Source organism: Tachysurus fulvidraco, chromosome 6, assembly GCF_022655615.1.
Source record: "Tachysurus fulvidraco isolate hzauxx_2018 chromosome 6, HZAU_PFXX_2.0, whole genome shotgun sequence".
Lineage (NCBI taxonomy): Eukaryota > Metazoa > Chordata > Actinopteri > Siluriformes > Bagridae > Tachysurus > Tachysurus fulvidraco.
Genome location: NC_062523.1, coordinates 17825445 through 17841070, shown reverse-complemented (window position 1 = coordinate 17841070; position 15626 = coordinate 17825445). Strand labels below are relative to the sequence as shown.

The 15626-nt window shown below is 37.3% G+C and overlaps 2 protein-coding genes across 4 annotated transcripts; both read left to right on the top strand.

Moving 5' to 3' along the window:
• Positions 1 to 285: 285 nt before the first annotated feature.
• Positions 286 to 6071, top strand: upf3a (UPF3A regulator of nonsense mediated mRNA decay). Of its 2 annotated transcripts, XM_027164152.2 has the most exons (12): positions 286 to 528; positions 657 to 1281; positions 2428 to 2534; positions 2685 to 2791; positions 2959 to 3057; positions 3154 to 3264; positions 3443 to 3498; positions 3590 to 3748; positions 3840 to 3973; positions 4058 to 4349; positions 4840 to 4917; positions 5351 to 6071. In XM_027164152.2, exons 2-12 carry the CDS (start codon positions 1141 to 1143, stop codon positions 5513 to 5515), a joined length of 1449 nt encoding a protein of 482 aa, XP_027019953.1. In that variant the 5' UTR covers positions 286 to 528; positions 657 to 1140; the 3' UTR covers positions 5516 to 6071. The 2 variants fall into 2 exon arrangements, with proteins under 2 accessions (XP_027019953.1, XP_027019954.1); XM_027164153.2 differs by lacking the exon at positions 4840 to 4917 and having other exon boundaries at positions 288 to 528.
• Positions 6072 to 8616: 2545 nt separating this feature from the next.
• Positions 8617 to 11978, top strand: p2ry8 (P2Y receptor family member 8). Of its 2 annotated transcripts, XM_047815485.1 has the most exons (3): positions 8701 to 8773; positions 9492 to 9557; positions 10302 to 11978. In XM_047815485.1, exon 3 carries the CDS (start codon positions 10323 to 10325, stop codon positions 11370 to 11372), a length of 1050 nt encoding a protein of 349 aa, XP_047671441.1. In that variant the 5' UTR covers positions 8701 to 8773; positions 9492 to 9557; positions 10302 to 10322; the 3' UTR covers positions 11373 to 11978. The 2 variants fall into 2 exon arrangements, with proteins under 2 accessions (XP_027019914.1, XP_047671441.1); XM_027164113.2 differs by lacking the exon at positions 9492 to 9557 and having other exon boundaries at positions 8617 to 8773.
• Positions 11979 to 15626: the final 3648 nt, after the last annotated feature.

The following is a 15626-nucleotide window of genomic DNA, read 5'->3' as shown; positions in this document are numbered from 1 at the left end:
TTCATATATATGCTTAGCCATGATCTTTTAGACTTCTGAAATCTTTAAATATTACTAATTCATACTAAGCAAAATGTTAGTCAATTAACCAAAATGTCAAATTAAATTTTTTTGCAATTGGCTTCTGCAATTTCTTTTAAAATCCCCCACTTCTATTAGCAATAGTGAGAGTTTTTCATATTTCTTGCCACGACCATTCATTCATTCAGTAAATACGAAGCCTCTCCCCCGAAATTTAACGTCATTACTCTTCAGCTCAGTGGCCGCTGTAAATAACAGCTGTTTTAAAGCAGAGTGCGACCCTACTCTGATATCTGGAACATGAGAGTTGTCCTTTAGGAGTACCGGAGATGGGCTGCACGCCTTCTAAATCCAACATTACATATTCTCATGAGCATGTGTGTGGGGATCTGGACACCTGCTCCACGTTCTTACCGAGTGCTAAAAGTTCTGTGTCTACGCCGGAGAGACCCTGCACCAGACTGCGCCTGGACACGGGTGCAAACTGCAGAGACACTTTCCTTACTGGTAAGGCTTGGGAAACATTACCTACTGGATTTAACTATACTGGTGTTAGTACTGTACTATTTAAAGCAGTATTGTGTGGTTTGTGAATTATGTGTGGTTCCCCAATCAAGTCATGGTGTTTGTTGCAGTACCCAGTCGTGACTGTTACGGACGTTTGCCGAATCAGCAGCCTGAGAGCCCGGACGCGTGGAGCACTATGAGTACTATCAGTGCCATTCCTTTCGCACCCAGGACCAGCGACTCGAGCGACCCCGAGGGCAGAGAAATAGCTGCTGGAAAGCGTTAAATACCGTCGTGCGTCAGTGAACCTTAATTAACTTGGGTAATGTTGTCTAGGAGACGCTTTCAGTCACTGATCAATTCTATTAGCACTTCAGCTGTTTATCACGAGTTTTTTCACCTTTGGACTACACTTTAACTAGCATCGAGATATTTATGGATATTCTAATAACCATTCATTCATTATAGAATAACGAGCAAGATGAATTTAGGAGGTAAAAAAGAGAAATATGATCAAGCGCCACAGCTCGACTCTTCAATTCTCGCGGTGTTTGGACCCTGAATTCTCGCGATCGATTGCTATTTCCCAAAGCGAAGACGTGAAATGGAGAGATGAGGGCTGAAAAGGAGCCTACAACGGGAAGCAGAGACAGAGGAGTCGTAGAGATACAGCTGCGGGACGCTCAGAGGGACCAGGACAGTGCCACGGTCAATTTGAAGCACAAAGAGGAGAAAAAGGAAATCTTCACCAAGGTAGGTCAACACACGACGCTCATGTTACGTGTGTTAACTCTGCGCCGTCCGGTTCGTGATGAAGGATTCAGCACCACAGACAGCGCACCAGGAGCGTCGCAGGAATCGTGTTCCTCAAAGTACACAGTCTACCTGACGTGAAAAAACATAGCATAGCATTGTTTAAATTGCCAAAAAAATAAAAACATTTAGGTTATTTGATTGGGCTTTATTTCATAAAGCTACCTCGCATTTCAAGGCAACTGAGCAAGGCTGTTCTGCAAATACGTCATGTAGGCTACTGTATAGTATGCTAAGCACACACATGCCAGTACGGGAAATATATGTGGTTAAGGAAACGTTATGCAATCAAATCAACACGTGACCTTTGATATTTTGCAAGCTTCTAACCCAAAGCTGTTACACAAGTGCAAAATCAAATGCCCAGTGTTTATTAACCCCCTAATGCCTCACCTTACAATAAAGTGAAATGATCATTCTTTACAACCATGGTAGGCAATAAAGCATGTACACAAAACACCAATTGTTCAACAGCAGAAGATCACATCAGGTTCTGTCAGCCAAGAACAAGATTCTAAAGCACAGACTCAACAAAACCCATTGGTACTGGACCAGATTTTTTTCCCTAATCTTTAACTGACCAGTTTGGATGTGTCTGTACCCATGATAGCCTCAGATTCTTAATCCTGGATGACAGGAGTTGAACCTTATGTGGTGTGTTGTAGCCTATTCACCTCAAGGTTTGATGTTTTGTGCTTGCTGAGTTGCATTTCTGCTCACCATAGTACAGAGTGATTATGTGAGCTATTATATCCTTCCTGCCAGATTTTTCACCCTCACACCTTTTTTTGCACTATTCTATGAAAACTATATAGACTGAAGTCCTGCTTCAGCGCTGCTGCCAAATGATTGTCTTAGTAGATAAATTTGAAGGTATTTTCCCAATAGTGAATATAGTCTATATTCAGTTAGGCATTTTAAATTAGAATATTATTCATTAACTAATCACAAAGGAATGTGAGAATGATGATAATAATGAATGTAAAGTTATTAAAGTTGTAAATCTTTATGCAGTAACCATTGCTGACATAATTTATCTATACTTGGAAGTCTGCTGTAAAACGGACACACAGCTCCTTTTTCTAGGTTGTTATTCGACGTCTTCCACCCAGCCTGTCAAAAGACCAGCTTGAGGAGCATCTCAGTCCACTGCCTTCTTATGACTATTTTGAATTCTTTCCTGCTGATCAAAGGTATTTAGATTTATATATATATATATATATATATATATATATATATATATATATATATATATATATATATATATATATATATATATATAATTTTGGCAGAATATGAACAGAATATGTCTTTAACAAACCTGTTTGGGTTTTATTCTGCAGCCTATATCCACATCTTTTCTCCAGAGCATACATCAACTTTAAAAACCCAGAGGACATTGTTCTATTCAGAGATCGTTTTGATGGTTATGTTTTTATTGATAATAAAGGTAAGACAATATTATACAACGTAACTGCCAATTATTGATGTTAAGTGTAACAGATCTATTGCATTGTTTCTGTTATGTTTCTGATTAGTGCTCTCTACAAACTCCTTCCTTCACTTTAGTGACTGAAATGATGATATGAAAAATGTCTTTGTCTCTGTTTCATTTAGGTCAAGAGTATCCAGCCATTGTAGAATTCGCACCTTTTCAGAAAGTTTCCAAGAAGAAGCTCAAGAAGAAAGATGCCAAAGCAGGAAGCATTGAAGAAGGTTTTTTTGATAAAAAATACTTTGACTGATGTTTTTTTTTATTTTATTTTATTTTATTTTATATGTAGATATCCACATGTTTGTTTTTCCTGTTAGATCCAGAATACAAACGATTTCTGGAGAACTACTCTTGTGATGAGGAGAAGTCAATGGCCAATCCAGAAACATTACTGGGAGAAATTGAGGCTAAAACAAGAGAGCTCATAGGTAAATATGCACTTTTTTTGACAGCACACATAGCTAAACTGGTGATAGACATTCTATATGAGCTACAGTGCAAGATGAAGTTCACCTTCTAGTCAATCTGTTCAGTGGAAAGATTCTTAGACCCTTACAAAATGATTCATTGCAAAATAATTAATTTTTGCATTTGACTTGATTTCAGCTAAAAGAACAACACCACTTCTGGAATACATTAAGAACAAGAAGTTGGAGAAGCAGGTTGGCATATAGGAAATATTCTGAGTTTAATCAATGTATTTGTACTGTGTATGGACACTTTCATGCTTTATGCTGTATTTTGTAAATACAGAGAATCCGAGAGGAAAAAAGGGAGGAGAGGAGGCGTCGAGAACTGGAGAAGAAACGTCAAAGAGAAGAGGAGAAAAGGAAACGTAGAGAAGAAGAGAGGCGAAAACGCAAAGAAGCAGAGAAGCAGAAGAAACTATCTGAAAAGGATATCAAAATCAAGGTCTAACCACTTCCTCTTTCAGATTCTGAATTTAGATCTTTGTTGCCTGCAAAGTTATTTCATCAAGGCTCATTAAAAATTGTTCTTGTAGCTTTTGAAGAAATGTGACAGGGATGATGAAGTGGAATCAGAGAGACTGAAAGATAAAGGAGACAGTGGTGAGACGGAGAGGAATAAGTGGGAGAAACCTGTAGGCCACACCAAGGCAAAGGAACCTAAAGACAAGTGCGAAATGTTTATGTTCTATATTTGAATAGCCATGCAAACGTGATTACCTTTAAACTGCTTTTGTGGGTTTCTATTCTGCAGTAGAGTTCAGCTGGAGAGTGATAAGGATCAGCGAGATGGCCATAGTCGCAGACAGAAAGATAAAGATCAGAGGGGCCGAGAGGATGACCGTAAGCGACAAAGGCATCACTATGAGTTTGACAAGTTCATGCGCCGCAAGGAGGAAACCAAATGGGGCAAAGGCTACTGTCATGACCGGGCAAAGAAAGATGGCCACCACCATGGCTACTCGTACTGCCCTGAGATGGGGGATAAGACATGCAAGGATGACCGGGATGACATGGGGAGCAGAAAGGAACGTATTCGTAATAAGGTGAGCAAGAGCTAACAGGACATCGGGGACTCTATGTACACTGTACAAACTACAGGCTCTATTGCTAACAGTGTAAATGACTCTACTCAGAGTTTATCAAAAAATGTAAGAAACCTCATTAGTTCAATCTTTAAGGACATCACCTTACATTACTTAAAATATATCACATTTCTTGCACATGCATTAGCATTCTGATCATAAACAAAGAATATTCATCAGTCTGTTTGCCCAACACATCAGCTATGTAGTACAGACAATGTTTCATCCACTAGCATAGCTTTCCTTCTATATAGACTCATCACAGTCATTGTCTTGAAGTTTCATAATGTCAGTGGGTTTGCAATACAAATCCTCCTCCCTCCTGGGCTTTGTATTGCAGCTCAGGCTTGTGTTGTGAATGCTGATGTGCTGTTGAAGGCAGTTAGCTGTGAATTTAGCTTTTGGCTAAAATTTTGGGTTGATGATTGATGGAAGGCAACATGTCTCTCAGTCTGTATTAGTGCATCAGGAGAAAAGGACCTCCCAGTCTGAGGGGCCAGACCAGATAGGAGGGGCTCTGCCAGCCAAGGTACAGCTAGCTTTTGAGCCTTTCTACCCAAGGGGAGGGGATACCACTCTGATGTACGCTGGGAGGCCCCACACCATACCATGCTAGGCCTCGTTGTTGACAGTAAATGCCACAACATGTTAGTGATAAAGTGTTTGACAACTAGCAATCCGATTTTGAATCAAGTCCAAGACCAAAAACCGACCATTTTTAATCTCTAGAGATTCAGTTCAATTGATTATATAGCTAAGAATATTATAGAGCTTTTGCTGTCAAAACATATATAGTGTGCTATTCTAAAGTTTAAATACATTTGTAGGACACTGATCAGAGCCAGAGAGTATTTCTATTCTGGTAAACTAGGGCTTTATGAAGGGCTTACTGCAGTCACAGAGAAATAAAATGTCAGTCCCTGGCTCTTGTTTTCTGTGTCTCAATATTGTCTTGGGAACAGGACCGACCAGCCATGCAGCTGTACCAGCCAGGAGCCCGGAACCGTAAGCACATGGGATCTGGGAATAAAGGCTTTGACTTCAGCCAGCTCTCTCCGGAGCCAAGCACCGAACCCTGCTATGAGCTGACCATAGGAACAGGGTCTGAGAAGAGTGCAGATGGGTGACAGAATCATCATTCTTCAGCCCAAGGGAAGAGGCATTGTAGCATGTCTTGACAATAAACCTCTTCAGTCTCAAAGTGCTCTGACCATATTTCCATGCACTGTGTCAGCAGTATGTTAAAATCACAGATTATTTTAATGTTTATAGATTCCTCTGTATGTTTGAGTTTCATGTCATTGAACACTGCCTCATTGGATTCACATTTTTTTACATTTTCACAACACAGGCACTTATCAGTTGTTTTTTGTTGATCCCCACTCTAATAATCAAACGCCTGTTCATTTATAGAGATCAGATTTCTATATGCCTTTTGTAGTGAATCCTATAGATTCTGTTACACGAGAGAGTTTATGGATAGTGTAGTACAGATAGTGTACAGATTTTACTGTAAAAATCATAAGCAAATGTTGTGAAATGCATATTTTTAATATATCAAATATATGTTACTGTTGTGCGACTGCAGAGTAGGTTCATAAGAGAAACCAATAAAAAATGTGCATATGCACATTACTTCTTTTATCCTGGATGTATAAAGCAATTAATAAATGTAATAATTCAGCATGTACCTCTTCATTTTAGATAATAATTCTAACATAATCATTCCTGATCTTTTATATGGCTTTTTGTCCTTTTGTGGTACTGCTAAATTGAGCTTAGCTAATAATATTTATTGTAATGAATAAGCGTCATTTCACCAGCCAGACACGATGTACACATGTTGGCTTTCATTAAAAGCTATGTAGAATGACTAACTTAAATTTGACTTAAATCTATGTAAAATGTCATCAAAACATCAATCATAGTTTTTAATGTGGTTGTATAATTGATGGCAGTTGTGTTATCCAAGCTTCTGTGACATGCTTTCTTTTGCACTCATTCAAAAGGACCATGAAAATGAGCCTTTTTCACATACATATTTATATTACAATGCATTTTGGTGGCTTAATTAATATTGCTTGTCTACAATAAAATGCCACATTGGAGAACAGGAAATCTATTTGTTTAGAACGATATTCTAATAACATGAACTGTGACACAGAAAATTCATGAACAGTCATGAAGCATTTACAACAATAAACCAACTGTCAGTTAGCATGTTTTTACTTTTGGAATACAGAGCTCACCCAAACATCAAACATTAAACCTTTTTCCTATATAGAGGTATAATAATACATCTATTTTATTAGTATTTAAGGTCAGAAAGATGCCAGTTATTAAAAATAGCACATTATGAATTTGCAATAGTGTTGGGTGGTGCATATTACTTCCTGTCTGATCTTGCATCAGGCCTGAGTCAACTCTCAACCAACTGCATACTGTGAAACACAGTTGGGAACAATTAAAAACGTTAACTGATTTACCAAAGCACATGCTTAACAGTTAACACAACAGTGTGTGAAACTAGTTTTGATTACGAATTGGAAATTCCCTTTACTCACCATAGTACATTAAGTCCACAGTAAATCCAAAAACAGCTAATACACAGCAGCACCATAACTGACCACAACATCATGAGTAATCTAATAGATTTGCCACTAGACATATTTATTGAACTTAAGTATAGTAGTTTAGCACCACACTACTGCTGCTATTTATGTCAATACAGGCCATAACAGATCACCTGGGGATAACAGATGGTTGAATTTTCATTACAGGAACCATATTCTGCATAAACTCTCATGATAGATATAAACAAGTATCTGCTGTCACTTCTGCTTCACATAAATATTTTAGTTTTGATGAAGTAAAGAAATTTGATCTGATCCAACAGTCCAATACTGTAAAATCATGCATGTATTTTAAAATGGCATAATAAATGAAAACTGTACAGAGGAACATTTTAGCATAACCATGCGATGAAGCTGTTTTTTCTTCAGTGTTCACCTATTACACACTGCTTTACAAACAAGGGTTTCCATGCTGTGTACTTTGTTTGAGCAGGTACTTTCATGATTATGTATGTCACATTTTACCTCCTATTGATTTGACAACTGGTCTCGACTTATACAGATAAATCTTACAGATACATAGCACTCTTTCAACTTTATGGAGAGGACCTACGTGGAGTAGGATTATTGGATAAGACTACTTGTCAAGAAATGCTGTGAATGTTAAAGATAGTATTCTGATCATAAACAAAGAATATTCATCAGTCTGATGCCCAACACATCAGCTATGTACTGTAGTACAGACAATGTTACATCCACTAGCATAGCTTTCCTATAGACTAATCAAAGTCATTGTCTTGAAGTTTCATTATGTTAAAGATGTTTGCAAAAAAAAAAAAAATGTAACAGCTACTACCAAGAATGATCTAACTTAATTCCAGCCACAGCGTGGATTCTTTCATTCTTTCATGGCTAGAAACACAGAAATATTTTCAAAACCTGCTGGTGAATACTGGACTAACATTTCTGATAAATATATAGACAGATTGGTGCTACAAAACTGACATGACACACTGACAAGTCTTCAAAGGAAGTTCCTCTATAGTGAGAACAAACATCCAGCCACTATGAAAGTTTCTAGTCAATGGTTATACAGTGGGTCGAGGACATGGAGGCAAACCCAACACACTACTGAAGATTTAATTCTAACACTAGATAAATCACATGCAGTAATTTATGCTGTACATGTAAAAAATGCCACCGTTTTTTTTCTCTATTTCTTACCACATTGTAAGATACACATGCAATGCAGAAACAAGTTTTACAAAGTCAAACTTGAAAAAGAAAATAAGATAGAAGTAGAAATAACAGATGAGCAGATGATGTCTCAAAGCCAAGTGTTGATGGTGAAAAGTCTGGTGTGTGCATTTGGCATGTCTTCCTTTCCCACATCCTCACTCACGCTTTATATACTTTTAAAAGAATCTTTACATCAGCATCATAATTTGTCATCAAGTGCTGCAATAAAATGAAAGTGAATTTAATTTTCTTGAGGACTTTGTGTTAAAAGACAAAAAATCAAATAAAATAAAAATAAAAGATTCTTCTTTGCATGTGCCATCTACGTTGCCCCATATGATGCATGGATTATAAAATAGTTCCAGTAAAATAAACTGTTTGGGCTTTGCTGTACTGGTGAGCATTTCATGCAGAAATCTTTGTTTCTGTGTGAATGTGAGAAGTCTGAATTGACGCACTTCCCCTCTCCTCTAACAGACACAGATCTTAGAACAAGTTGTTTCCTGAATGTAACAGTCATTTAGCACACTAACGGCTTATAACACACGTGGAAGTCTACATGTGCTTAGTTGGGTAAGTGCAATGGTTACCACTTTTAACCACAAACAAGAAGACACCTTGCAAAGTTTAAATGTTTATTTGACAAGGATTAATGAAAAATCGTAAAGAATTTGCTATGGCGTCAAGTGTGTAATGTCTTTTGTGATTTTTTTAGGTTATACTGAAGCATAGAATGAGTAAAAGGGGGTTTGATATGCGAATTGTGCTGGAGATGATAGCATGCTTTGTAAACCATAACAACTGCATGGAAAACAATGCCCTAGCTTCTTTTTGTTTTGTGGTTCTCCTTTCATACTTGAAAGAAATGTGATCTCGGAGATGCGGAGGCCTTTATCTTTTTAAACAAAACACAAAGTCATTTTGGTCTTCCCTCAGAACCACTGTAAACACAAAAAGCAAGTCTAAATACTATTACGGTAATATTAAATATATAAAACATTTAGTATTTATATATTATATCTAAATTAGATTTTTCTTATAATATATACATTTTACTTATAATTTTTTCAACTGTACAAATATATACAATGGGGTACAAAGATCTCAGAGCACTATTGTAAACTAACTCTCTAATTGTACTATTGTTTTAAAATATAAATATATTTACATTTAAATAGTGACCTGGAAACATTTTGAATATTGAATAGTGATTTTGCACATTACCTTTTTTGTTTGTTTGTTTGTTTGTTTTGAAATTTTCTAAATTCTATAACTTTCTGTTTGTTTCAAGACAACACAGATTTTTCACTGTGGTCTCAGATGTTTGGACTCCACTCTATGTCACAGTGTATGGATTGTATGTAGACTCATACCTCCATAGAAACCCATAACATCTCTTGTCTGTATTTGGAAATAACTAACAATCAATTAAATCATCCAAGGCAAAAGAATATTTGAATGATAATTATATCATATATCACAGTAAGGTGCTAGAGGATATAGACCAGTCATATGCTTTATGAGCAGATTGACAACCAACAAACATGAAACCTCAAACAATACTGTGAAAAAAATCAGTGCAAAAAACAACAAAAAATCAGTGCAGAAGCAAATTCAAGAACATTTCTCATTCAATAAAAAACATGAGTAATATAATAATCAGATATTGATGCATAGACTGACAGATAAGCACCCAAGTACCTTTTTCCACATTATCTGTATGCATGAGCAAGTTGCTTTGTGAGATTAAGCATAACCTCATATCGTGAGAATTTCAACCAAAGACTTCTGCACATCCTGTATTTATACTTCTCAGCACTGCTACTTGCTGCAGCTGCTGGAAGTGTGAACTATGTGCATGAAGGAAGCTGTAAAACACTGATTTTTTTGTGATAAAAGATTACACTTTATAAGGCTTTATACAATAAAACAAATGCAGGCATGAGATGTGTATTATTTAGCTAACTGATGAACTACATTAGTTATATATTGGCAATGCCTGGCAGCATAAAAATACATTTTCAGAGACTATATGGAGGATGTTCTCAAGTAGTTTGCAATGAGGTAAAAAGTCACATCACTCTTTTGTCTCTCTGTGCAGGGGTAAAACTAAACCTCAAACATGAATCAAAGTGGCAAGATAGACAATAACACCCTGTCTATACTTCAAACCAAATGGGCTAGCGACATTATGTCAGCCATCTATGTCATTGTGACCCTGGTGAACGTCTGTGGGAATGGCCTTTCCATGTGGCTGCTGTTGTTCCGCACCTACCCAAAGACCCCTTCTATCATCTTTATGATCAATCTCACCATTACTGACCTGGCACTTGGCTTAGCACTCCCTTTCCAAATCATGTACCAATTGCAAGGCTACAACTGGACTCTGGGCTCAAGCATGTGCAACGTACTAACAGTCACCTTCTTTGTTAACATGTATTGTTCCATTTTGACAATGACTGCTATAAGCGTTGAACGCTACATGGGTATTGTGAAGCCGATGCGCTTCAAACGGGCAAATGTGAAAACAAGGTATGCAATTATTGCATGCATCATTATGTGGGCCATAGTCCTAACAGTTCTCAGCCCACTGGAGAAGACGGATTTGACATTCTACGTGCCTGAGCTCAACATCACCACCTGCTTTGACATCCTAAAGAAGGACATGCTTCCATCACTCGCACACTGGACAGCCTTCCTGTTTGCCATGTTTTTTGTTCTGTTCCTCTGTCCCTTCATCATAACTGTGTACAGCTACATAAGGATCATCTGTGTTCTTATCAAAAATTCCAATAGCAACCAGAAAGGGCGTGCTGTGCGCCTTGCTTTTATTGTAATGTTTGTATTTATTGTCTGTTTTGCACCCAACAACATACTACTCTTAGCCCACACAGTCACAAAGCTGTACTATAAGAAATCTCTCTACATGTACTATAAGCTGTCCCTGTCACTTAGCTGCATCAACAGCTGCCTGGATCCATTCATCTATTATTTAGCCTCGAAGGATTTCCGTCGAAAGATGAGACAGATGTTGAAGCTGCAAAACCTCAGCATAGTGGATATGAGTGAAATGAGTGAAGGCCGCAGAGAAAGTTTTCATTCAGCTCGTACTGGTTCTATTGGTAAAGCAGATGCTAAACTATCTATTAGTCGGGTCAATTCGAACTCATAGTTTGTATATGTTTGTATATGAAAGTGGTTTAACTTCTTGTGTTTTTGTTCGGTATTTACTTTCTTAAAGTATGAAGAGGAAGCAAGCATACTCGTGATATTTCTAATGAAATTCCACATTTGTAGAGTGAGCTATCCTTCCTCATTGTTGGTGGATTTTTTTATTTTTTTTACAATGCTTTTACAGCTAATATTTAAACAGTGGGTTTAATGTCTTTTTGTAGCATTTGCATATTTTTCAGCTCATTCTCCAGTCTGCCTATATAAGTTATGGAACTAATTATATGACATTTATTTTCCAGTATTATCATTTTAAGGTAATTTTTAAGGTATTTTATGGTATTTAAGGTATTAATCATGTCAATTCCATTAATATTATTTGATTGACATGCACTTTTAAGGGCCTCTGAGATTTAAATTGTAGCTTGTACTAAAGCATTCTAGCTAAATTTGTCTATTCGCTTTAGTTAATTTTCTTTTAAAGCTCACTATTTTATGTCAACAAATGTGTTTTTGGATAACATTGCATATTGTTTACTTTTTATCCCATCATCATAGTATCATAAAAAATGTGTCTGTAAGAATAAATGTTGTTCATTGAAATAAAGCATTTTGTTTCCAGTAACATTTTATACATTTAACCATATTAGTTCTCCAAATGTAATTATACATACAAGAAAACCCCATTTGCCTTTAGGATTCTGTACATTGTTTGTAATTCTTCTTCAGTTATTTCAGAGTAATATCATGTGCTCACAAACATCAGCTCCATCATAAGCATTGCTCAAACTAAGAGTAAAAATGGTACACTGGTATGCAATGCTTCCTGTGTAAACCACAAGGTAGGGTCACACCCATACAGGAGTGTGAATATCTCCAGCTGGTAGGTTGAACACTCAAAGGTTGGCTTGTTGCGGGTATTTAATATAAAAAAAATAATGAACATCTCAGAAGCAGTAATGTTCATAAAATTAATAAAAATATGATGCATAGTATGATGTGAATCTTATTTGAATAACTTGTCTACCATGCTTCTTGCTATTTGCATATGTGAGATTACAGCATAACAAGTAAAACTGTGAAGCCACTATCCAATATGCTGTTTAGGCTGATACATTTGGTTCAGTGTCTGTTCAGTGTAATCTCTCTGACTTTAACCGTGACATGTTTTTTTGAAGTCAGATAGACTGGTTGAGTTTTTCAGACACGGGGATTACACAAACAACAGTTTTCACAGAATGGTGCACAAAAACATAATGATGCAAGACAATCTCACGCCATCAACAACCGAGATGCAGTTAAAGTCATAGAGATCACACTTTTCCTAGATTCTGATCTCAACAACAACTGGGTCTTCATCTGTATCTGCAAGATTTCATACATTGTGCTGTTTCCACATGATTATAAATGTGCAAATATGATCATATGTACAGGTGTTCATATGAATACAAATGGACCGTAACTGTCTATTATTCAATTCAATTCAATTCAAGTTTATTTGTATAGCGCTTTTAACAATAGACATTGTCTCAAAGCAGCTTTACAGAACATAAACATAGAGCAGAAGGTAAACATAATTAATGATAAAGGAAATAACGAATAATAAAAGAAATAAGAATTAACAGAATAAAAATTCTAGATTATTATTAGATGTATATAGTTCACAGTGTGTATGTATTTATTCCCCTATGAGCAAGTCTGAGATGACTCAGGCAGCAGTGGCAAGGAAAAACTCCCTTAAATTGGTAAAGGAAGAAACCTTGAGAGGAACCGGACTCAAGGGGGAACCCATCCTCATATGGGTGACACTGGGGGTGTGATTGTAATATACAGTCAAACAAATGTTGTATTGGTGTGAGGTTTCAAGGACTTCTGATCTTCTGAGTACCACAGAGTCTAACTGGAGATGTCTCAGGATTCTTAGAGTCGGCCTCGGCTCAGTGGATGTCCAAAGGCTTCGTCCCACAGAGGACGATGGGAGCTGGTACAGTGTCTGGATGCCTCGGGATGGGTACAAAGAGAAAAGCAGTGGAAAGGGATTAACATATCTGCCGTTCATAAAAATGGACTGATGTACTGGTGCATGATATTATGGGATGTATTATGTGTACGCCTGACTGAAGAGATGAGTTTTTAATCTACATTTAAACTGGGAAAGTGTGTCTGAGCCCCGAACACTATCAGGAAGACTATTCCAAAGTTTGGGAGCTAGATAAGAAAACACTCTACCACCTTTAGTAGACTTAGATATTCTGGGAACTACCAAAAGCCCTGAGTTTTGTGATCTCAGAGAGCGTGAAGGATTGTAACGTGTTAGAAGACTAGTTAGATACATGGGAGCTAAACCATTAAGAGCCTTGTACGTAAGTAGCAGCAGTTTGTAGTCAATTCTATACCTAACAGGTAGCCAGTGTAGAGATGATAAAATTGGGGTTATATGGTCATACTTTCTTGTCCTAGTGAGAACTCTGGCAGCTGCATTTTGGACTAACTGTAACCTATTTATTAAAGATGCAGGACAACCACCTAGTAATGCATTGCAATAGTCCAGTCTAGAGGTCATGAACGCATGAACTAGCTTCTCAGCATCAGATACAGACAGGATGTTTCTCAGCTTGGCAATGTTTCTAAGGTGGAAGAAGGCTGTTTTGGTAGTATGGGCGATATGATTTTTAAAAGACAAGTTACTGTCTAGTATAACACCGAGGTCTTTCACTGTCGAGCTACTTGTAATAGTACATCCCTCTAAATGGGAGTTAAGTTGTGAGAGTTTATGTGCACTGGTTTTTGGACCTATGAGTAGTATTTCAGTCTTATCGGAGTTTAACAATAGAAAGTTGCAGCTCATCCAGTCTTTTATCTCTCTAAGGCACTGAGTTAATTTGGACACTGTGGCTATTTCATCTGGTTTTGATGAGATATATAACTGTGTGTCATCAGCATAACAATGGAAACTAATCCCATGTCTTCTAATAATGTTCCCTAATGGAAGCATGTATATAGAGAAAAGCAGAGGTCCTAGAACTGATCCTTGAGGGACCCCATAATTAACTGGTAGTAAACTGGAGGATTCACCATTTAATTCTACAAAATGGTATCGGTCAGACAGGTAGGATCTAAACCAGCTTAAAGCCTGACCATGAATACCTGTGTAATATTGTAAGCGATCTAGAAGAATGTTGTGATCTATAGTGTCGAATGCAGCACTAAGGTCAAGTAGAACTAATAGTGACATACAGTCTTGGTCCGAAGCTAAGAACAAGTCGTTTGTAACTTTAACAAGTGCAGTTTCTGTGCTATGATGGGGCCTGAAACCTGACTGAAACTCTTCAAGGATGTTGCTCTCCTGTAAGAAGGAGCTCAGTTGAACAGACACAACCTTTTCAAGTATTTTAGACATAAACGGGAGGTGTGAGATAGGTCTGTAATTTGATAGTTCATTAGGGTCTAAGTTAGGTTTTTTGATGAGTGGCCTAATAACTGCCAACTTAAAAGACTTCGGGACGTAACCTAAAGATAACGAGGAGTTAATGATATTAAGAAGAGGCTCACCAGCTTTATGTAACACTTCTTTCAGTAATTTAGTTGGGATGGGGTCTAGTGAACATGTTGTTGATTTAGCTGTAGTAATAAGTTTATCTAACTCTTCCTGTCCTGTACTTGTAAAGCTGTGTAAAGCCTTAGGTGAGATTGTGTCACTGGTTGCTCTCATATGTTGGGCGTCACCTATTTTATTCCTGATACTTTCGATTTTATCAGTGAAGAATCTCATAAAGTCCTCACTACTGAAATGTGATGGAATAGTGTGTTCAGATTTCTGATTTTTTGTTAAACTAGCCACTGTGCTAAATAAAAACCTGGGATTGTTCTGGTTATTTTCTATGAGTTTGCTCAGGTGCTCAGCCCTAGCAGCTTTTAGAGCCGGTCTATAGCTGGACATACTGTCCTTATACGCAATTCTAAACACCTCTAATTTAGTTTTTCTCCATTTCCGTTCGAGGTTACGGGTTTCTCTCTTGAGGGTGTGAGTGTGACTATTATACCATGGTGCAAGTGTTTTATCTCTAACCTTCTGTAATCTGACTGGGGCAACAGTGTCTAATGTGCTAGTGAGTATAGCGTCTATGCTGTTAGTCATTGCATCTAGGTCGTTTGAGTTTGAGGGTACATTAAGAAGTCCAGACAGATCAGGCAGGTTATTTGTGAATCTGTCTTTGGTGGTCGAAATAATGGTTCTACCGAGTCGATAACGTGG

What these genes read in the sequence shown, in the direction of transcription:
- upf3a (XM_027164152.2), top strand. Translation starts at nt 1,141, where the DNA reads ATGAGGGCTGAAAAGGAGCCTACAACGGGAAGCAGAGACAGAGGAGTC. An exon ending in AGCAGGAAGCATTGAAGAAG is followed by an intron (nt 3,058 to 3,153) that starts GTTTTTTTGATA and finishes TTTTCCTGTTAG; the next exon opens with ATCCAGAATACAAACGATTT. An exon ending in TAAAACAAGAGAGCTCATAG is followed by an intron (nt 3,265 to 3,442) that starts GTAAATATGCAC and finishes ACTTGATTTCAG; the next exon opens with CTAAAAGAACAACACCACTT.
- p2ry8 (XM_027164113.2), top strand. Translation starts at nt 10,323, where the DNA reads ATGAATCAAAGTGGCAAGATAGACAATAACACCCTGTCTATACTTCAA.